This window comes from Ischnura elegans, chromosome 9, assembly GCF_921293095.1.
Source record: "Ischnura elegans chromosome 9, ioIscEleg1.1, whole genome shotgun sequence".
NCBI lineage: Eukaryota > Metazoa > Arthropoda > Insecta > Odonata > Coenagrionidae > Ischnura > Ischnura elegans.
Window position 1 is genome coordinate 97215542 of NC_060254.1, and position 24578 is coordinate 97240119.

Consider the following 24578-nt stretch of genomic DNA (forward strand, 5'->3'; position numbering starts at 1 on the left):
TTGAAAGTCCAACGACACACGTAGAACACGAATAAGTGAAAATAAAATAAATATTATTTTTCGAAGTTAAAATTGCTCAACAGTAAATCTGGCGTCAAAAAAAACTAAATAAATGAGTAACTAAACACAGTTTCAAAACAGAATTATATCTTTGTCGCATGAATTCGTCACTTTTAACTTAAATTGTAACCATGCGTCAATCAGGAGCGTGAATTACGGAACTTATAAATATTTTTATGCACAGCACGTTTACCCTTGAAAAATTCACACAATGGAAATGAAGGACAAGATTTGCTTTACGGAGTAATATTCGATGAAGATACCTTCATCCTGTCTTCGCTTAAGCTATACAAAGAATAATTTATGCAAAAACGAATTCTTATTTTATTAGAAATGTGCCCATCTAAAAACTCTTGTTAAAATCTTTTTGGGTTTCCTTGGGATAATTAGACAAAAACTGCGAGTTTCAGTAATCAGTGGACAGTTTTCACTCCTTATGGAGATCTATGCCACTGAAAAAAAAACGAGTTTGAACTCAAAATTCCGATTCTGAAACAATAATAAATATCAAGGAAAGCAATTGGTAAGCTATAAAAATTCCCTCGGATTTAGGCTATGAGCACAACAGGTCCCTCTATTTCATCCGATCGGTTTTCGCGGAGATTGAAAATCGCAGCATAATCTTGGCGGGGACGTGAATCAGATACGCGAAAGAAAAACGCGGATGAAAATCGAGAACGCGCGAATCGAGACTTGAAAACAGGACCGACCGAAGTCGGGAGAAACCGAAGATGAGGATGACGACGATAAAAAAACCAGATTGGATAGCAATCGGCACGCGTTGAAGAGGGATAACAAGTTGATGAAAATCATCGCTCGGAAACTCCACACCGGCTGATCGTGGATCGAATACGCCCGGCGAGAGACGACGCCCTCGCGAGGAGATATTTGGGACGTGACCCGTTTCTTCCGTCCACCACCGACCGAAGCGACTGACCAACATCCGACCGAAATCGAGACTGCTGGCATCCCCCCGCCCTTTCCGATGTCCACACCCGCGAACGAAGCCCACCTGTCCGTCCGTCTAGCTAATCCACTTGCTCCGAGTCACCTCCCCAACGACCAAAACATTCCCACAGTATCTCCACGACCGACCACCCACTGTAGGGAGATCAAAGAATCAAGCTACACCCGTAAGTTTAACAATACCAGGGTTCCCACTCTTACTAAATTATAAAATTCAAAGTTTTTTCCAGGTTTTCACGGTTTAAATGTCGTCAAATTCACGGTCTGTTGAAAAGCCGTTTTTATAAATATTGATCACATAACAATCACAGGCCGCACGTTAACTAAAAGTTAAAAAAAAAAAAATACGCGACAGACGCCGTGAATGCAATCGCAGGACTGAAAGTGTTACTTCCAATGACGTCACCCATCGTTGGCAAAATTCAGGGCCGGCTAAAGGTTGTGAGTGGGAAAATGGAGGGAGGCAGGGGAGTGGAGAAGTGTCTGATTTTTCACCCGGGTTAATGTTTACTTTGGTAATTACTTTGGTTACCGGTCTTCCAGTTACACGCTTAAGGTCAATGTATCGTCGTGGCAAACACAGGAATTACTGCGCTTCGAAATCACGTGTGCAGATAAATGGGCGGACAGCGTCCGCACGTGACTCGGCCTTGAATCATCATCGAAACATTGATTATTCTTTTGATCTATCAATTGTAGTCCTACAATCAAATTTGAGGGATTTTTAAGGTTCATTGACGAAATTCACGGCTATTTCCCGGTTTTTTCACGGTGGACGAAATTGACGACTTATTCACGGTTTTAAGGTTTTCACGGTTGAGTGGGAATCTTGCAATACGTTCCACGCTCACATAGATAAGATTTGGGATATAGACTGCAAAACCGATAGATGTAAGATGAAGTTTTTTTACGCGTACAATGAGGAACCATAATACTTGCGATTTTTTAACTCTAGGATAGCTTGACTCGGGATAGGTTAAATAGGCTCAGCATGAGTAGTTTATAACTTATAAAAATTAACAAAATATAACTTAAATAAATAAATTGTAAACACTGACTACAGCGTGGGTTTTTTTGGCATGTCATAACATAACTCATGCATGAAGCACTTATTACGCCAACTTTTCGTTTCTCTATTCTTAACTAGTAGTTTTATTTTCATTTTTGTGTGTCCGTGTCCTTAGCACTCTCCTTGTTTCAGGTCATAACGCGTATCGCATTGAGGCTTAAATGAGTGCTACAGGCCTGGTGTAGAATCACCCCGTGCCGCACACCCAGGTGGTGGCTTGCACGGTACCTTGTAGTACTTTTGTAGATATAAAAGACTACCACGGCGATTCATCCTCAGTCCTCTCAGCCCATCCTCTCAGTGAAACCACAGTTACGCGATATTGTTTTTCAGGCTTCCACCACCAAAGTAAGGATTAGTAGAATGCTGGTAACAAAATAGTATACTGATTGATCCTTTACTTCAGTCGGTTTCATGAAATTTTATAGTGAGAAAAATTTGGGTTCGGATAGCATATTGGATAGAAAAATTGGTTCAATTTCTAGTTTGGATTGGTGAGAAGAAAACTTTACGGCATCTCAATAAGGTGGGATTATGTAACCTACACAGACCGAGGTTTGTTAGGGGTTCAGTCTCGTTTTTTTAAAATCCCGCTCACTCCAAATGATCCCTACCGAATGACAGGAAAACCCACCAAAAACCCGATGGAAAGTTTCGGCTATGGCCTTCTGCCATGTGCAGTCCCTACAAACAACGGAGGCAAAGATCTGGATCGGCATCCCCTCACCTGCTATCGCATCATTTATTTTTTACTTCCAAAGTTTTGCCTACACTCAGCATAGTTTTTTTGCTGAAGATATTGCTGAACTAAAGAACTGGGTTCAAATTTCCTAATGGTACAGTGACTTGAGGAATGTGGTGACGATTTGGGTGAAAAGTGCAAGACCAGATGACAAGCAACTGTAGGGTATAGCGAAGGGGAATTTGAAAAAGGACTCGATGAGGGGATTAGGACGAAAAACCACAAAGAGATTCTTGGTATCGCTTTCATTCAGATTTGAAGTTGACGGGTTCGGTTTCGAGATTTTTATCTCTAGTTTTACCGCACAAGGAAGGAGGAAACAAGTGAATGAGGACATCCTTTTTGCGGTGAAGAAAAGAGGGTAGTTATTCTTTCTCACGTCCCAAAGGATAAGCATTGCACAATTAGAGGAGCAACTAAGCTGAGAGAAAACAAAATGAATACCACGATTTAAAACTGTTCACTTTTAAATCGGGGCAAATATATTTTAAACAAGCATACAACTTACATGTTTTTTATTTAATTTGCTTTTTTATTGAGATAGGTCAAAATAATTATTCTACCACAAGATACTATAGAGCTCGTAAGTAGGGTATTGCAGTATTGTTATTGATAAGGTAACACAAGTAAAGTATACCATAAAAGTACGTTTTTGAATGACTATTTGGGGGCAATAACACAAATAAATACCCGAGGAACTGGCTACGAAAGACAGGGATGATTAATCCTAAGTATGACTACCTCCTCCCCTCTCCAGCGAAAATGACAAAGTTATCACAAAAAAAGACAATGAATTAGTACCACCATGGTATATTAATAAAAGTGAAGGTTGAAATCGGCTAATCTGATTTTTAATCACGCTATTAAGAAAGATCTGGCATTTCTCCAGCGAATAGACTGAATAAGGTTTTCTCGGGTTTCCATCCGGGTGAAAGTGTCCATTTTCTCCAACGTTTCGAGGTCCGACACGTTCATCGACATGAGGGAAAGATACCAATAGTGGAGGAATGTGTTGGACCGCGAAAAATAGGAGAAAATGGACACTCTAATCCGGATTCAAACCCAAGAAAATATTATTCACTTTATTCACGCTATTAAATGGGATTTTTAAGATGAAATATCGCCGATCACGAAGAAATCGACAACTTAAAACGCCGAGAAGAACTTGCCACGAATGAGAAAGAAAGAAAAGACGGCATGTCCGCAGTAAGACAATCTGCTCACCTCTCGACAGGGCGACGAGAGTCCATCCTCCGAAGCGGCTGCGGTCAGTCTGGGACGAGGTCTGGGGGGCAGCGGCGGCTTGACCGTCGACTTGCCCGCTTCCGTCCCCGCGGGGCCGCCCACCCTCCCCGCGACCTTTCCCTCCTCCGCCTTCTCTTCGCCCTCGGCGGGGACCCTGGACTCCGCCGGCACAGAGACCTCCCTGGAGTCGCCACCCTTCGCCTTATTCGCCGCCTCCTCTTCCCGCCGCGTCCACGCCGCACCCAGCTGGCTCCTCAACACATCCCTGAGGATGCTGGCGGGACGTATGCCGCGCCCCCAACTGCTCCCCTCCGGCTTCTGCACCCCGTCCGAGTCCTCCGCGCTCCTCGACCCCAACAGCTCCACTTCCAACGTCGACGGTCCGTGCGTCACCAGTCCGGTCTCCTCCCATCCGAGCCCTGCCGCGGCCCCCGCAGCCCTCAGGACGGCTATCTCGGCCTTCTGGGCCCTCACCAGTGCCTCCAGCTTCTCCATCGTGCTCTTGATCCTGGATTGCTCCCTCCTGAGTCCGGCCTCGAAGGCTAAGAGGGCGCGTACGAGGGCTGCCAGGCGGGCATCGGCGTCTGCGCGGGAGGCTCCCAAGGCGGCCTCGGAGGCTCGCAGCTTGGAGGCCAGGGCGGAGGCCACTTGCCTCAGGCGCACGTTGTGGAGCTTCAGGAGCTTGGCCTCCTCTTCCGCGGCCTCCTTGCCGCACTTGCACGGGGGCGGGCCCACGTCTCCAGCGCCGCCTGGACTGGTGGCCCAACCGTTTTGGCCACTCCTCTCCTCGCTGTCCACCTTCCTCCGCCGCCCGCCGTCCTCCGCTGCGTTTCCTCCTGCTTTATCCTCCTCTTCGACCCTTCTCCTTTTCCTGTCCTCCTCTTCCATCTTCCTTCTCTCTTCCTCCTCCATTCCCTTCCTGACGGCGTCTTCCTCTGTTCTCCGCCTCTTCTCTTCGCTTTCCTCAGGGTCCCGCCTGCTGGGGGGAGCCTGGTGCCCGTTGGGGCTCCCCAACTGGAATCCCTGGTTGACGACCCCCTTGCAGGGTGGCGGCGGGGGCATCGGAGTGACCCTGGCTCTGGGCCAGGGGCCTTCGGGCTTCCGGCTGACCGGCGGCTTCCTAGGGGCCACGGGCGGAGCTGGGGTTGCTCCCCAAGGTTGAACCGGGAGGACCTGCAGAAAGAGAACAAAGGATAAATTTAGATTTAAGCTTTGCACATTCAAAAAACAATGAGGAATCAGGGGAGCGAACAGTTTATTTCCTAAGTGATAACCAGAGATATAAGGCTACATTATGTCGGCCGCGTTGACATGAAAATATGTATACATTTGGGTAAACGGTTTTGATGGAACGGAAACTGTAATAATGCATTGACCAAATTTAACAAGTTCCAGTCTCTGCTCATGCTTCTACACATTAATTTGTATGAGTTAATGTATCGTGAAACCAAGACATATTCATCATTAAACAGACTAACTAGTCACTCATTATTTTTGAAGGATATACATGTATTTTCAATCCTATTTTAACCATTTATTAATACTTGAATTATACATGTTTATATTTACAGTTAAGATGCTTATTTATCACGCAATACACACCATCGATATTTTATGAATTTTATAATGCTAACGTGGTATCCAGGAGGCGCATTAACGAAGTAGCTGGTGGAATTCTGAGCCAATGTCACTCTGGCAGCAGTGTATCCTGTGAAATTTAAAAAGGCGGTAGCCTATTCATATAATAACATTTAAAATTAGAATATACACTGCTTGATGATTTCATAGACGATTTATATATTCAGTAACACGAACAAAAACATAGCTTAATTGAATAATAATAATTTTTGCAATAAGCCCGAAGATATCATACCAAATGGAATAAAGAAATATGAAAAATAATATGGAATATATAACTGCTTTCAAGTCCTTTATTTCGAACGATGGTTCATATTATTGAATTGCAGATAGAGTAGAATAGATATGACCACAATAAAGAAAATATAGGGACAATGTTAAACGCTTCACTGCATTATAAAATTTACGCAATAGATAAAAACAGAGAATATTTAACACAGAAAAATGAGAAGGAATTACAGGAGAGAAAAGAGGGAAGGGAGAAGATAGCCTTATTAGATAACTCTGCGAGGCTGAGACACAGTTAAAAAGTAATACAATGGAAATTCACACGAAAGTCCGACGTCGCTACTATTTCGGAGGAAATAGCCGAAGAGCATGGTATTTCCGACCGCGGCCCGAGAAGCGGAACTTCCGCAGTCATTGTTCTGGAGAACGGAACGCAGGATGCAATTAACATCAGTACGTGACATAAGTCTGGCAATTACTTCTACCAAGAAAGTCAATTATCCTCCGCTGTTCCCAAATTCCTCATGCACAACTCTCCAGTTGATTGTAAATGAATAAAATTTTGATGACAAGTCTTTCTATGCTGCACAAAAATAACTATGGCGATTTTTTTGCAATTATGTACCACGAATTAAAATATGTATGCACTGATTCTCTTTTCATCCATTCGACCGTGGATTATAAAGTATGAAGAATTATTCGAAATTATTCTGTATTCTGATGTCTCCATGTTCCTGGGCTTCACCGCGTGGATTTTTCTTTATGACGACAGTTTCTCCGGTATTCCAACCGGCGTCTTCAGGTCGAACCATCGACCTGAAGACGCCGGTTGGAATACCGGAGAAACTGTCGTCATAAAGAAAAATCCACGCGGTGAAGCCCAGGAACATGGAGACATCATCTAGACAACGCCGCGGAAAACTACGCATATTCTGTATTCTTTTTAAACTAAGTTTCATGATCCTAAACAATTCAATATTCCATGAAATTAGTTAACTAGCATCATTACAATTCAGTCGCTTAACGCGGCCAGAAATAATCAAGCAGGTATGAACAGACTGCTTGCTATCATTCACAATCCACAAGCTAAGAGTATTTCGTGAATTTCTGGGCAGCACTTAAATACATTAAAGTAGGAAATAAATATCAGCCAAATAATTCAGGAATATCTTATCGAAACGCATCTACAAATGCTAATTATTTTCTGATAAAAAACTATTTTACGCAAATTACCCGATATTGTTAATTTTAAAGTTAGTGAATACGTTTGAAGGCAATTACAGAACATAAAAATGAAAGCTGAGACAAAAGTATTTCCACAGACTGGCCCACGTAGGAAATTAACATACGTCTCTCCCATAAGTGGGCCAAAGATCACGGGCGAACGTGACGGAGTTACGTATCTGGGTGAGCTGAAGTCCTCATCTGATACCTTGATTCAAGAGGAGACAGCGAAAGAGGAATTAGGGAGCTCAATCTGGAATCTCAACGGATACTATGTAAACTTGGGGATGAAATTCTCAATCCTCTTAGTGGTAGGATTACCACCGTAACTGTTTAAAAGCGGTGTTCATTCATTCGTTTCCACTGAAAACATAGATCTCGTCCCCAAGGATACTACCCAACGATTGTTATAGCCCACCATTCATCTCATTCCCAGTCTGCACAGTGGGTTATGCATGCTATCCATTGAAATATGCATTTACGTAATTTCACATCTCTTAAAGGAAAAATACATCTGAAGTTGGAACCATCAATTGATATTCCGTTGAAGACCTGAAATAATTTGAAGGAAGCCCAGAGACAGTGAACAAAAATGAACGTATCCGGATAAAACAAGAAAATTTGTGAATTAAGAATCCGATGAAAAATGGCCGAGGCTTTAGAAATTAATTTACGTTTCACGCAATGGTCTAATATAAAAAAAATCTCATGTTCAACCAACTCGTATTCCAACATCTCACAGAATGTTCACAGTTTAAAAAATGATTTACCCAAATAAACCATTAAATTTTAATACATAGAATATAAAATTCCAAAATTGAATATTTAAGCAATTTATGCATCAAACATTGAAGCAAATGGGAATGGAGTTTTTTTTAAATCCATTGTGACTAAAATAAATCATGAAGTTGTATCCATAATAAGCTAGCGATCTTGCGCCAAAAAAAAGCCGAAAAAAGATAACCGTTCGAACACGAGTACTGTTTTGAATTCAATCAAAGCATATCTCAATCTCGAATCCTCAAGAGAGGGAGATAACGGACATTTTGAAAAAAAGTAATCCATTATCGAAAGCTCTGGCTCTTCACAAAAAAAAGATAAAATATTCCGGTTGCCAACGATTGGGAATACTTACGAAATTTAGAGAAAAAAAGATGGCACTGTTAAGCGGGACAGGGAATAGAAGGAAGTGGATCATTAAGGGGAATAGATGAGCTGATAGGCACGTCAATTCAACCATTTAACGGGGTCCCCACGCACATTAATGAATAGGTATTTGGTTCAACGGGTGCCCTTAAGGGGACTTTAGATCTCCCAAGTCGCAGAGTAAAGGCCTGTTTACACGGTACATTAAAACGTACGGGTTAATGTTTAAATGTATGAATGCGAGAATGAACGCCAAAATGCACCGTGTAACCACCAAACCTGTGCAAATGCATGCACAGAAGAACCTGTTCTAATTTGGCTCATGCATTCGTACATGTTCCGTTCCGGTCCACAAAAATCATTCATGCAAACAGACATTAACTCGTACGTGTTAATGTATCGTGTAAACAGGCCTTAAGACACGGTCCAGCGATCAAGAGGGTAATTCGATTGTCTTTCCAGAGTGTGAACTGAATTCCCAGCTAGTCTTCACATCGAACAGATAGAATGAGATGAATATCCCCCAAATCGAGTGATGCACGAGTTTCACTTCGGGTAATTGAGATTTCGCTTCGAATGATGGGGTAAAGTTCATGTGAGTGTCCTCGTAAAACTGCTAACATGGAGGCCCGTGACGACGACGAAATCCAAGAGAATTCTTAGCATATAATACGAAGTCAGAGTAATCCGAATGATTCGTTGTATAGAGGAATACTACAGCAATCTAACTCCTCCGTTACCTGTCTAGAAACAAGCACAGAGGACTAACATAGAAAATACGTGAAAAATAAGCAACGCCAAGGTTTAAACCTTAGCTAATTTAGCTATATACTGAAACTCACCTATGATAGAGAGATTCTAAACGTTGAAATCTGTTCCGAATGAATAAAACACTGCATTAAAACAGAATGCAATCATTTCTTCAACCTTCAAATGCCCCGTTTAATTTTTGTAGGAAAACAACATATTACTAACGAATTTATAAATGCAAACAAAAAATAGGAAAGCTCTACAGATGTTACATCAAATTATACCGCTCCGTTTATTCTGTAGATATGGATGGGATGTCATGATGTTAAATAAAATATTTGGCGCAAAATTGTGTTACTACTGTAATAATTGCAATGGGATGTCATTAATTGTAACTAAGTCATGTTCAAATATTACATAGCAAGCTCAACAATCCTTATACTGACAATGAGTCCAATAAAGGCAGAAACTGCCACCCCTCGGTGGCAGAGGACATCGGTATCCATTAAGAACAGATTCCCGATGCTTCAGCTCCAGATCTCCGAAACAGGTCGATAATAAACGGAAACGCGTAAAATACTGCGGTAATCTATTTCCACGTTTGGCATTAGTCAATGACAGGTTCAGCGCCCCAATTACCACCCTCGGCAAGTCAACGAAAAGTGGAGCATCCACTGACTACGGTCAAGAAATTTCTTTCGAGGAATCGGTGAATGTATTTTAATAAGCACATCGCGTTTTTCACGCACGTTCGAATCACAAAACCCTCCGATCTAAACAGAGGTGAAACGAGCCGTGAAATTACTCCGCAACGAAATTAAATTACGTCTTCTTGAAGTCGATTGATGACGACAGATGACGGTCGCCGCAGCATCCGGAGGTGATTTTGTTCCACTGCGCGTAGCTTCCGAGGAACGCTTTTCCATCTCACGTGTGAGTTACGCTATCAAACGTGGGCCCGAAAATCTCACCGCCGCGCCGTGCCAATCAATACCGTTCGTTAGTATACACCACATAATGAGAAAAATGTCACTTAATGTACACGAGCAGGTTATGATTAGTTAGCGAAAACGAAGGACCTCAACAGTATAAATTGACTATTATCATCCCATTGTAGCCTTTCGCGGTATGCTGAATAATAAGCGGTCATCGGCGCCGACTCCATGGGGCCTGCGGGGGCCTGAGCCCCCTCAAAAATTCGTTAGGGGGGGGAGGAATAAATGTGTCAGGCTTGTCGATTTTTCCCGCAGTGTCGAGTTATCAAGATTCGTGTTTTCAGGGTTGATCTTATGACTCTTCTAAAATGCTAAAAAAAAACTTTAAAACTCACTATTTATAAAATTTCCCGCGGCAAGACTCAGATACGCGGAGAGATATCAGTATGAGCCCCCCAATATTTTTTATAAGTCGGCACCCCTGTAAGCGGAGAGGCTTACGGAATATGCAACGTGTCTATCATTGTAGACAACAGTTTCGCCGCCATTGCAGCTCGATATTTAAGGCCGATGAAGTGCAGAGAGGTGGTTTCCATCGTCACTTATACATCTCCATCGGTGTCAGGCGTCTTCTCATCCTGACTCAGAAGGATGAGCCTGAGTGACGGCCGACGCCTTTGGCTTCGGAGTCACTGAGCAAACTACTACGCTATTCAAGTACCTTAATTCCAAAGGCAATTTACAGACGTTCATCACTTCTAACGCCATGAACCACGAAAAAAAAGGCATTGATATCAAGGAACTTGGATAGCGTCGAGGACTGCGCAGTGGCTCGGATAGACGGTTCGTGGTTCGATGACCAATCCAGGGAACCATTTCGCCACGGCAATTACTGTGGATTATGTTGGTGATTCGTCAAGAACAAGAATAGTTGAGCGGGAATAATGCGTCCCCTCAAATTAATTTGGACCGGCAGATTCTGAAATCATTTCTTCGGTGGTCGCCAAGCGACGGCCAGCAGCAGCCCGGATCGTCGCCTCCCACGCTCCCACCCTACTCCCATTCCACCACCTATCCTTCCGAGCGACTTAAACCCCTCCCCCCCCCCCTCTTCAATCCGCCACCACCTACCTACTTCATCTTCCACCTTGAGGAAATGCGAGTGAGTGGGTGGGGGCGAAGGAATGCGTGCCCCGTTGCCAAATTTCCCACGCCATCCACGAGAGATTTCGCCCCTTACTCGAGCCGCCAATGCCGGCGGCATCGCGTGTGTGTGTGTGCACTTGTAATGCGGTCATTAAGTCCCTGCACCACGCACTCAAGAGGGAATAAGCAATTTAAAAGAGGGCAAATACCTCCCGCACGACTGCTATTTGAATGTTATTGAATTACTCGCGTAAAATTATATTACATACCGCAATTTATTTTTACTAGCCACGGTTTCGAAACAGTATGTCATAGACTTTGGCCATGTTATAAGGCTTGATGGTCTGATGAAAACAATCGTAGAAGGGCAGGTGGAAGGGAAGAAGGGCAAGGTATGGTACCGGTTGAGTTACATAGGGTAGGTTATAAAGGATGTAAAAGAGAAGAAATACTTCACTATGAAAAGGCTAGCGTATGGGAGATCGGAATATTAAACCAATCTTAGGATTTTGGATGATAACGAAGATGAAATCAGATGAAATTATTAAAAAATAAATGGTCATCAAATTTGGTACTCAGATAAATGCTGACAATAGTGTAAACTACTTACTCTGGAAATTACAAAATGATATAATACGTTAATCGCAAATAATACCTGCCAACATTCTGGTGGAGTAGGACCCATGCTTTCCATTAAGAGGGCACACGGCACTTCCGATCGACTGCTCGCATTAGGCATTTTTTTAACAACACATAATTTTTAAAGTTACGCTATCAACATCAAATTTTTAAGGTATAATGTTGAGTATACTCTATATAAACTTTGAAATGGTGGTGAAATTCAAGTTTTTCGGGCAATACTGACCTACTGATTTTTTATTCTAATTAAGCCATTAGAACAACTTTTTGGCTCGTGTAAATTCTCAATAAGATTTCAAATGAACCAAAAATCATGCTATAACAGTTGGGAGCAAAGATATTTTGATTCAAGGAACGAACCACAGGAACATATGACACAATTGAAATCTGCACTATTTTTTCCACAAAATGACCTGGGGATTTATTTACTTTGAGGCAAAAATAAACCGATAGAGGAATTTTTATCAAAGGAACTTTGAACCCGAGATGTAAGAGCCAATCATGTATTGAATTGAGTGGCATATAATTGACACCATACGAACTTTTCCATTAAAACTAACGGATATTTTTTAACCCTGCACTACAAAGTATGATGCGAATTAAGATTAGCAACGAAATTTATTATTTATTCCTATTTAAAGACTATATTTCATGAACGTTTAGGGTGATCGAAGGTGTAGAGCGTGTTGAGTGACTAATAAGCGCGGAATGTAAGCTCGCTTGCGTTAGCGACGAGGGAGACTTCAACGCTCCGCCGAAAAATCACCTCCGGGTACGTGTGGTTTTTCCGAACTCAACAGAGAATCATGACAGATTTTTTGTCTCAAGAGATTTTATGGAAGGTTACAAGGAATGACACTGAAAGATGCCAAAAACAGGAGCAAGGCTTTTAATGACGAGCAGCTATTAGCGCTTGACATATAACGCATACCGTAAAATTAAATCATGAATATAAAATTATTTTCTTCCCGAATGTCTTTCAACAGCTAAGAGCTTTCGGGATTATGGCTAAGTTTAATAATTTAACATAAATGTTTCACAACATAAATACGCAGCGCATGTATAGACAATATATTTGAAAACTGGCCAGTTCATTCCATGAAGCTGGATGAAAAGTTACAAATTGGAACACTGAAACAGTTTCGATAAACAATGATATCAAAAGTATTGGAAAGGTCAAGAGATAATTACTACCACAAATAGTAGAAAATTATATTAAAAAATAATTTCATTATTATTAGAGAATTTTTAATTAAAATTTACACGTGATATATGATGATTCGCATTAAATCATCATGCATCTCATACACAGCTAAAAACTGAATAGCGAAATACATTACCAATTGTACACCGTGTACCCCTGGGCTTCGCTAGGTGATATGCCTAGAATTTCATAGAATTATTTATTAAACTACAGTTTCGGCATAAATGACTTCACTCAATAATAATACGGCACGATCCTACCGCGTCAAAAAAGGCAGTAAGTACCACTGCATGCAGGAAAAAGTCGTTGACATTGATTCCTCACGACTTTTATTCACAAGTACTCGCGCATACATAGATTCCTTCACCCCGTCACCACCCACTTCCTCCTTACCCTCCTAACGCTGGTCTTTCCTTTCTCTCAACCGCTTCTTCCATTGATGGCCCGATACTCATTTTTACACGCTCACCACAGCGAAAGTGGGGCGCGCGCCTTTTTTAGTGAGCAGTTCCGGATAAGCAAGGCAGGACATAGGTACCCGCTCCTCGTATCGAATCAAGTTCTCGGACAGGGATGAAGATCACAATAATAACAACAGCGCACGCCAAATCTCATGATAATATAGGGAGCGGAGAATTTGGGCAATCGAGGACAAAGCCGAGCAGAACATCCGATGAGACAGCCATGAAAATTTGGAATGTGAGACGAGGGGCTGGAGAAAATTTCAGTGGCGTCACCACTTCTAAATTACTAATAACTCAATAATCAGACTCGGAGGGAGCCAAATCTCAACTTAAAAACCAATTAAAAGTTCATATTTTGAGGCAGGAGATATGAGAGAAACTTAGCAAGAAGTCTTCTTGGAATTTCCACCAATTTAATTCGTTGCATATCGCCAAGATTTAAACGGACGACTCGTCCATCGTCATCAGGATGAATGAATAAGTTTGACAGAACAAAAAAACGTCGAGATGTAATTATAAACAGCTACTGCAATCATGTCACTCCTGATCGGCCTAAAATATTTAGTTAATTTGGATAAAAAGGAGGATTTCTTTCATTTTTTTATTTTCTTTAAAATCGGATTCCCTCATTGCTAAGTTTATACCCGTGTCTCGATTAAAATTACTTTGACTAAGCCTGATATCAATTTCCTTCTCAGAAAGCCTGTCCCGGAAGTTGTTGGAACGGCATATGAATTCGGTGCTCTCATAGGACTTTGTTTTAGAGCATGATGTTAAATATGCTCGGACTATCATATCTAAATGAAGAGGGTGAGGAATTCATGGAATTGATTATAGCCTTATTTAAAGACACGTCATTTTTGCATTCACTACCCGTCCTATTGAATAATGTGATTCACATTCTGTATCATGATAGTTTTTCTGTATTTTACAATCGATGAGGGTGTCTCCAGTGCTGTTATGTGCAAAGATTTTTCTATCCCTCTTCCCTCGTAAATTCTATTCTAGACCACATGAACCCGTTCTCTTTTTCTAACCACAATTTTGCAAACCGCGCTTTCCTATGTAAATAGAAACTCATAAGGTCAATAAGATTACATTCAAGACATTGCTATTTATTTAAATTTATTACGTTTAATAGTGCTTGTACTTTTTATGTTTGGTATATTGTGCCACTGTAAACTGGCATGCTGTACGTGGACAACTTGATAAATTAATAAATACATATCATTATGAGACAGATCAAGGCCAGTTGTCGTTGGAAACTGCAAAAATCGAAGCAGGAAAATCGAGGGATAGAGCTCTGGGCTACAGTCTCGGCTTAAAACCTAGGTGGAACTCCGTAAAACCTTCTTCTAAAATACTCTCGGTCGCTGTTGATGATTTTTTTTCGGGTGTACCCCACGTACTTATTGGGTTTGTTTCGCGACGTCTCGTGGCCTTTGCTGGTCACTTCTTAGGGAACGGTAATTCCGTGGAGAATACTTATAAGGGTTCATAGAAGAAGGTTGATAGGAGAGGGGGTCAAGGAGTTGTCATTTTATTTTTATACAACTTCAGAGAAGGATCCCACGTGTGGTTGATTTTTAATCCACGATCCCTCTTGAAGTTTACCGGTGTCGTTCTTCCACAGCCAATGCTACAAGGAATCCTCCTTCAAATGCAGGTTTTTCTTAGTTGTCTGTTTTCTCACCCCTTCCTCAAACTTTTACAATCCTCGCCCACCTTTTCCTCAAAAGTATTAATGAACTGTCCTCGTGTACTGTGATGTCTTGCACCAGATGATGGATCTGAGAGCCGAAACGCGTCGAACGCATCCAAATAATAGTGGAAAAGCGAAATTACATTTTATTTTGACATGCCGAAATTCCTCTTATACCTACGCGCCTAAATCGGTTGAATTCACTTGGAACCAACTCGCTCAAAATAGGGTAGTTTCCTTCATCAAAGAAAACGAAATGCATTGATTGCGATTCCTTACCCACCATTAGTGTATTCATAATATACAAATTATTTGGTTTTAGAAATCCCAGTTTAGACGAATGGCAATGGTCAATTTTAACCGCATTTGAAAAAAGGCCAGATTGGCGCCCATGCGATGCCACTGCACGTGACGTCACAGGGACTTAGTTTCTATACGAGTATATAGGAGTTTTATATCGCCTGAGATTTCCAATGCATGCATGAGGCACAGAGCACAGCGAAACATCTCCTAATAATGACCCATTAAAATTACTTATGCTCGGAAAGTTTCCTTCGTTTGATAGGGTAATAATAATCCTTATTTAAGCCAAGCGCTACCTGCTAGCAGGGTACTCTGCTAGCATCCTGCGTCGTATCAGCGCTCAAAGCCTTGCCCCTAGATAACCTCACATGGCGACAGCTGGAACTAGAATGACATCACACGGAATTTTCCCAGCATTCCTACTTAGCCGTCGCGTTTTCGCTCGATTGAAATTTTTCACTTTTCGTTTAATTTTGAAAAATAGATATCGTCATTCAAAAATCTAAGAGCGATAAAAGCGTACTCCAGTAATATTTAGGCAATAAAAAAGTAATAGGAAACCACCCTATTGCGGTAAAAATTGGTCCGGCAACACCAACGGCTAAATAGAATGAAACCATTTCGCGAAGCGTGAGAGTGTGTGGTCGTTTGGGAAGCGAACAGTTGCGAGGGACCACGCCCAGCGCAGAAAACGAGAGAGGCAGATAGAGGAAGAATTTGGAGGAGAGAAAAAGACGTTTCATTAAACACCCAAAGGCTCGCCCCCAACCACCTCGAACGAGGCTCAACAAGGGTCGGCCACACTTAGAGAGGGGAAAGAATACGAACGGGGGAATATGCTGGAGGAATAAAAGGAAGGAGAGGCTGTAGAACGTCTTCGAAACGTGGGCGGGCGAAGGAGTGGACCCGGAACTTCTTTTCCCTCGCACCCACACCGTCCCACCATTTCCCCGACTGTCTCCAACTCAGATTCACCTTGTGCAACTTAAAACGGTAGCGCCGACCTGCGCCTCAAGAAGATGCATCACTACCGCTCCGCCAGTAGTATTTTATGTAACATTACGAACCTGCCGTGTCAACGGCGGTGAAATTTAGAAGGATAGCCATGGGAAAAAATTCCCCCGAATCTGGAATAGGGTAGTTTCCTTCATCAAAGAAAACGAAATGCATTGATTGCAATTCCTTACCCACAATTAATGTTTTCATAATATACAAATTATTTGGTTTTAGAAATCCCAGTTCAGACGAATGGCAATGGTCAATTTTAACCTCATTTGAAAAAAGGTCAGATTGGCGCCCATGCGATGCCACTCCACGTGACGTCACAGGGACCTAGTTTCTATACGAGTAGATAGGAGTTTTACATCGTCTGAGATTACCAATGCATGCATGAGGCACAGACCTCAGGGAAACATGTCTTAATAATCACCTATTAAAACTGGCTAAGGTCGGAAAGTTTTCTTCGTTTGATAAGGTATTAATAATCCTTATTTACGCCAAGCTCAGATTCTTCAAGCGCTACCAGCTAGCAGGGTACTCGGCTACCTGCTAGCATCCTACGACGTATCAGCGCTCAAAGCCTCGCCCCAAAGTCACCTCACTTGCGGCAGCGGGAAGCAGAACGACGTCACGCGGAGTTTTTCCCGGCATTCATACTTACCCGTCGCGTTTTCGCGCGCTTGAAAATTTTCACTTTTCATTTAATCGAGAAAAATAGATATCGTCGTATAAAAATCAAAAAGCGTGAAATACGTACTCCAGGAGTTATAATCTCTCGATTAAGGCAATAAAAAAATAATAGGAAACCACCATATTGAACCACGGACCTTTGGCTGCTGCGCAGACCAGTACGCTATCTACCGAAACTGCTGCTTTGAAACTGCCATGGGAGTTCAGGAATTTGGATGTATTGGTCTCAAGGCGTCGGAAACACAGCAAGCCGTCTCCAGAGGTGTGTGGTGGAGGGTGTAAGGATACCAGCCGTTTAAAAATAAAAAGGAAATGCTCCCACGAAATTCCGCCCAGTCTTTCATGAAGTCATTCATTATTCGGGAGAAAAACGAATTCCCATACCTATACGTTCGGCAAAATATCTCTCTTAATTAATCGTCTCTGTATAACATGGAAATAAAGAGAGGTTATAATATGATGTACTCTATATTCAATTCATATAAGAGGAAGTAAAAAGTAAGATTCCACTGATTTCTTTCCTATTTCATCCCGGTGAAGGTTTAAAGGAATTTAATCAGAGTGAAATTCGATGAAATTTCAATGTTTTATTCACAACTCATCCTTTGATTTCTGTATTCCACTACCTTTATCAGGATATTTTTTCTGTATTCCATAATCGATAAATATATCCCTATATAGATATATGGTATAAGATATAGATGGAGCGAGTATTGAGCGGGGATGGGTGCTGTTACTATAGCAGGTAGTTAAACAGTGTTGGAGGGTAGAATGTAGGGTAAACGAGGGAGAGGAAAGAAGAGAATAGGATTTTTAGATACAATGAAAGGTAGTAGGCCTTATGATGAATTTAAGAGGGAAGTCCATGAAGGCATGGAAGACTTCATAGATACTCCACGCAATCCTAACGTAATCGGTATAATACTCTAATAATAATTGAATTATACGCTGGTAGAGACCGAAAGAGGCATTATATCGTAGATAAAGTCTCCTCTGCATTAACAGCTTGAGTTTGAATTGTGAATATATTTACGAATGTATTTCGTATATCGTAGTTTCAGGTTAATCCTATAGTGTCCGCCGATGATCCGGTTTCTTTATGCGAGCCCACTTTCCCCCCTCAGCGGTCAGCCCCTTAAACTTTTCGGAGAGGTCCCTCAGACGATAAGGTTGGCGCCAGAGGATTTGGATGGGGGAGGGGGAATGGCGATTTCTCACCCGACGGGTCGACTAGAGAAGAGAGCGGTCACGGAGGACGGGGCGATTATTAACCCTCCACCCATCCCACACTCCCTTTGGAGCTTAAGGCTCCCGCTTCCATCCTTCTTTTTTTCATGACGCATGCTCTTAGGTACATTGAAAGTTTCAGGGTATCAAAAGTAAGATCCTTGACAAGATTTCCAAGTGTCTCATAAATTTTTATCTCATTATTTGTGCTGCGTTTAAATGTAGCCATTCATTAGAAGAATGAGTCAGGCCTTACCCAATTCCTAACTTGTATATGACACATCACCACTTTAAAAAATAATTCAATTGCAGCGAATTTAACGATGAGTAAAAAACTGTAAATAAATAAAAACCATTGAACGAGCTGAAAAAATGTTTGCATTATCAAATCCCGTGATGGCGACCCGATACATCCCCGCCTCAGGAGCACATGTCGCCCATAAGGCTACTATGGGTGTTCACTTTGGGTGTCTTAAAAAGCGTAAAATACAAGCCAAAAATGAAAACCGGGGAAAGTACGCCGTAAATGTACACGGAATAATCATTAAATCCAACATAAATCGAAACATAATGATATATTTGCAACAATAAAGTCACTTCCCCCTTAGGGAGCATATATATGTTAGCGCAAAAAGGAAATATTTGCGGTGCGTAACCATGGACAGGAGCAAGGGAAACCAAATTTTCTTGAGAATCAGAAGTGGCGCCAAAAACTTTGTCTTAATACTTTTGACTGCATATTCCATACTTAGCAAATGTACTGTAAATTCAATATTGGACCATGCTTTCATGCAGAGAAAGAGGACCAATTCATTACCCCACTATATTTTCACATCACACAGATAAATTAAGAGAGATATTTTTCCGACCGGACAGGTATGGAAATTCGTTGTTCCCCGAAAGGTAAAAGACTAATAATTTCTAGGCGTGATTTCTTTAGAGCATTTACTTTTTATTTGCCAATGGCCGATGCCATTAAACCAATATAGGCGGCTTGCGAGGTAGTATGTAGGAGTGGATGAAGATACTGTAGCCAGAGAATTCCCTCAACTACCCTAATGACTATAAATAGGGAATTTTAATGGGCAGTTTAAGGATGTAGAAATGCGGCTAGAGAAAAGCATTGAAGAGTTCTCCTAGTAAGGAGGGAAACATCTGAAAGGAAACACAGAATTGAGAGGCCAAATGAAAAGATTCCCTTTCCGGGAGGCGTTTAAGACTCGGTGACACATTCCACTTCCCTGTGGAGTGGGGCAGACGCTGAGATTGACCGAAGGCAACTTGTGCATTCAAGGCGTCGAGCGCACAAGATGCCCAAAAGTTGAATGACTTACTTTCCCGCAGCCGCCCGTCACGGCAGTAATAGCTTCCACTCGACGACGCCACTGGGATTTGAATCGTGAGGCTCTGAAGTAGCTACATGAATACATTAGAAGAGATAATGGAATTCCGTGATGGGTCACGAATGCGCTCGATATCGCTGAAACTATTTAACTACGGCATCGGTTACGTTCTTCTCTCCATTTGAATGTTTTGAATACGTCGGCAGCAATGATGTTACCAAGTCGATTTGCAACAATAGAGACAATTCAGCGATTAATTTAACTTAAAAAAATGTACATTTCTCTTTTTACGGTACACTTCCTTTCATGAATCACTTGTGCAATGATTTTTAATCATTTAGGAGAAGTATCCATCGTAAGCCATCTTTCAAAATAACACGTGGTCATCTTTGCATCAAATGCGTATATTATATACGGAATTTTCATTGAAAGTTTCGACCATTTTACTGGGAGCACGAATAATGCTTGCTGCTGTGCTCTAATCGATATAGGGAATTTCAATTATTTGTTCAGGGATGGAAAATGGATCATTAGAAATACCGAAATAAGTACTCGCAATTTTCCACGATTATAAACTTTCATTACGACCTAGGTTTCGATATAACTATATCAACTTTAAGGTAAAAAATGGAAAACTTCCTCTTTATCGCCCTATTTCTTCTGATTTTATAATTAGAAACATTGGAAAAATAGGACAGCGATCCTTAACATATAAAATCGTTTCCGGCTTAATTTTGTGGAATAATGATATATCCATGACTATCGCACAAATGGTAATATCCACATTATTTTATCTATCACTTAACCGGCCATGGTTTCGACACTAGGTGTAATTTTCAAGGTGAAAATTTCAACCTTGAAAATGACACCAAGTGTCGAAACCAGGGACGGTTAAGTGATAAATAAAATAGTGTGGATATTACCATTTCTGCTTTAATCGTGGATGGAGCGATCCTTAAAATTGCTGTTCTCCTTGCAAATCGGGGGTTCGTATGTAGATGCTTCCTAACACCTCCTGCCACACACCCTTTGAGGCGGTTGGTGGGTTATATCCGATTGCAGATGGTTATTCTTAAGGAACCACAATTTAAGTAAATATTTTCCTTGAGAAACCTCCATGACCGATTGTAATCAAGGAAGTCGTCCGCAGCTATACAGTAGGTGGAGCGAAGGTTAACGAGGGTCGCGCATGAGGTGTGGCCGGTAGGAAGTGAAGGTGTTTCGGAGGAATGAAAGAACTCATTAACGTCAAGGGAGCAGCCAAGGACGCCGCCGCCGCCCGAAATATTTAACTGCATAGGATGGGAGTGGTAAGGGCTGTTTTGGGTGGAGAGAGAGAGAGATAAAGAGTCAGAGAGAGAAGAGTGTCAGGTACTGTGTGATACGGGGTGAAAGGGAAAAAGGGTGCGAGTGTATGGGCGAATGGCATCGGGGTGACTCTAAAGGAGGGGTAAATGACACGCACACCCTCGTGGGCTCCCATTCATTGTCACCGACAGAACCCCGGGAAGGAAGGCACCCCAGAAAAAGAGATGCGACGTAGACGTAGCACTCCATGTGGTTTATTTCAGTCCTAGCGCATGAATGACGGTAAATTGATAAATAAGAACTAGAAATCAGCATTTAAATTTTTTTAAATTGTGTTAGAAAAAAATTTCCAGGCTGGGAGATGAATTTTAACAAAACAAAAGTACTTCTCTATTTCCACACTTCTTTGTTTCGACCGACCCAGGTTTCGGCACATAATGCCATTTTCAAGGTGGCATTGTGTCACAGTTAATTTATTAATATGCATACATTGCTTGCGAGCTTGTAGCAGATATGGTAAAAATAAAAAAATCTGGAACTCTTTTCTTCAGGATGACTATTGGTCCGACATTCGTCTCAGACGTGAGGGAAACCGGTTAAACCCCACGTAGACCACCATGTAACGATGTTTTTGTTGTTGGTAGGATTTTTCTCGCCTTTATACGTGATTCCGAACCGTGAGTTCCGATTCAGGTGGCTCCTGATTGGCTGGCCCCTCCTTGCTTCCTTAATTTTCCAAAGGATGGGCCTCCACGATTGACTGAGAGCATATATATCCAGATAGAACTCTTCATCGTAGCAACGCCAATTGTTGATTCGGCTCCAAGTAGCCGCAGCGAAAGGAGACGCTGAACCGAGCTAGATAGGGAGGATTTTCTGATGGACCGATGGAAAGGTTCCTACCACTCCCGTCGCCCTGGCGAGGCGCGCCGGTCGCTCCCAAGTAATTACCCAATCGCTCGAGGATCAGGAATAATGGAGGGCCTAAACGCGAAGGTAGAAGACCCCAGACGCCATCCTAGCCCACAGACGCAGTGGAACGAGTCGCTGACCAAACGTTAATGACCCTCCTATCCGGTTTTCCTACCATGCCCTATCTTCTGATACGGGAGAGTGTTTGGGAATTATCAATCTCACCAACAAAAGGGAATCTATTTATGGAAAAGTACTAACAATTAATACCAAATCGTAATCGCATTCAACTCCAAAACAAGACACCGAAATGATAGGAAGTATGATATGATTGGAGCTCAATTTAATGATCAGAATGGTAATGGTACAGCTAAAAATATACTGTACCTTCGCAATACACAATATATGGAAATAACACATTCAAAGTGGTAGCAGTGATAATATAAAGGTACTCAGATATCGCGGAATTTAAGTAAATTTACGAAAATTAACTAAATTAATGTAAACATTAAAATATTGATGAATTGTATCATTAAAAATAAAAGAAAGTTTTACTGAGTTTTATGATTTATTGGTATTGTATATATCATTGTAAATTTGGAATTGGAATAGGGTACTGTACATAAAACAACCGAAAAATGATGCTAAGGACTTTTATATTTAAATGATATCACCTGCTGACAAGTCCTTAATTACATAGTGGTGAACTACCGATTAATTTTACATATTTTGTTTACATGAACATGCAGTATTTTTTGTGTGAATGAAGAATGTATATTATAATACTGTCAATTTTCAATAATGCAAGTTAATTAAGACATACTTAATTGTTCCATGAATCTAGAGCGAGCCAGTGAAGCAATAGATAGGCAGTAATAAATGATAGTACATATTCAATCCCCAACGTATACGTTTTTTCTGTAGCCTTGCCTTTCATGGAAAAAGCTATTTTTTTAATTAAAGACAACAAGGCGTAGTTGAACTTAACTATCACAACTTCACCCTTCACAAAATGCGTCTTCACTTTATATTTCCAGAGTAATTAATTTTTATAGATCCGCTAATTTTTCTCCAGTTATACAATTTAGAATTTTCAGAAATATGTCAATTTAAATGGTAAAAATGCCACAAGTAGGTAGACATTCTTGGGACTATTAATTAGTTTCAGGCCAATACATTTTTAATGTAGACATTTCTTAATGAGAACCTAGCCTTGCATTAAATTACTATTTCATAAAAGCCTGCCTTAAATCTTTTCTCCCTTAGGTGGAAATTTTTCACATTTACACCCTGTCAAAAACATTTCGCTTCGTAAAGAAGGACAAATTTCCTTACACAAGTATTTTTACACAGAATAAAAGCGTATTTTTTTCAAAATTTCACAACTCATTGGAAGAAATATGATTCTCAGATTGGCGCGGATCAATAGCCAGATGATTAAATTGAATGTTCAAGCGTTTCAACACAAATATGACATCATGTACAGTACTAAGAGAACACTACAGATGTGGGAGAGGATAACACACGCTCTCGTCATTACGTTGTACAGCAACGGCGGAAGTGTTTCGTCACAAGAACTTTCAAAATAGTGGACGCTGGGAACAGTGAGCTTCATTAGTCGGTGTGCCAAAGTAGCCCTTGAAGATTGAGATACGTCCGACGATTTCGCCGTTCAAAGTGTTCATACTAGTACGTGCCTCACATTCCATTTCCTCAGATACCCACAACCGAGATGACAGGCATTTGGTTCCTGCAAGTATACTCACAATGATGTTTGCAGTGCCACTGTAGGGCGAGGCATTGATTACAAGCACAAGCTTAGCGCGATGAGAATAATGTTAAGGTTAGGGCATTGTTCATAGTACATTTTCAAACTGTTACATGAAATAAGATAACATAAATAACAATAATAATTGGGGCTCCCTGAGGTAACTTCTTGATGCATCTTTGATTTGCGGCATTGATAAAAAATGTTAAAAATTGGTTAAAAAACTACTATGGATTGAAATAGCTACCGTAGATTTTATAAATTTTAAATGCATACTTCGTGAAGATTGAAATGATAGTTCATAAAAAATATCTGCTCCATAATTTATTATAAGTTTTATTTTTTAAGTAATAATCAAACTCTGAGTAAAAATGCCTCTCTAAAACACACCATTCGGTAACCAGTAAGTCTATCCCTTGAAAACACCAATATCAAACCGAAATTTCATTACCAATCGCCGTAAAGTTATTGAGAGGTTATTTTTTACGGGCTATGATACAACAATAAATACATGGTTGTTCCAATTCTGGGTACCTATAAAACAGGTTAACCCTGGGGTTTTTACATGGTGTCAAAATGCCCGCACATTTTACGTAACTGTCTATTTTTATTTTTGTTTATCCTTCTCTTGCCAAGATTCTTCTCGCCTTCACACGAAATGTTTTTCATCGCGTTTCCGATCGTATGACGTATGCAGTTTTTCAAAGCATCGCGAACTACTAGTGGGAATGTAAGACTCGGAATATAAGTGCGTGGGCAAAAACTTCAGCAATTCGAGCAATTCAACTATTTGCGCAGCACATTAGAGGAAAACGGATACAGCAGTAGGGAAATAAGGGAGATAATATCTTTAGCAAAGGAGGCGTTCAT

General features: G+C 41.2%; 1 protein-coding gene across 1 annotated transcript in view; it reads right to left on the minus strand.

The window, feature by feature from the left end:
- Window positions 1–24578, minus strand: part of LOC124165002 (actin cytoskeleton-regulatory complex protein pan-1-like) — an 85814-nt gene that overhangs the window by 6865 nt on the left and 54371 nt on the right. The window contains exon 3 of the mRNA XM_046542240.1: window positions 4062–5255. Within this exon, the coding sequence (XP_046398196.1) occupies window positions 4062–5255 (1194 nt within the window). The remainder of the gene's footprint in view (window positions 1–4061; window positions 5256–24578) is intronic.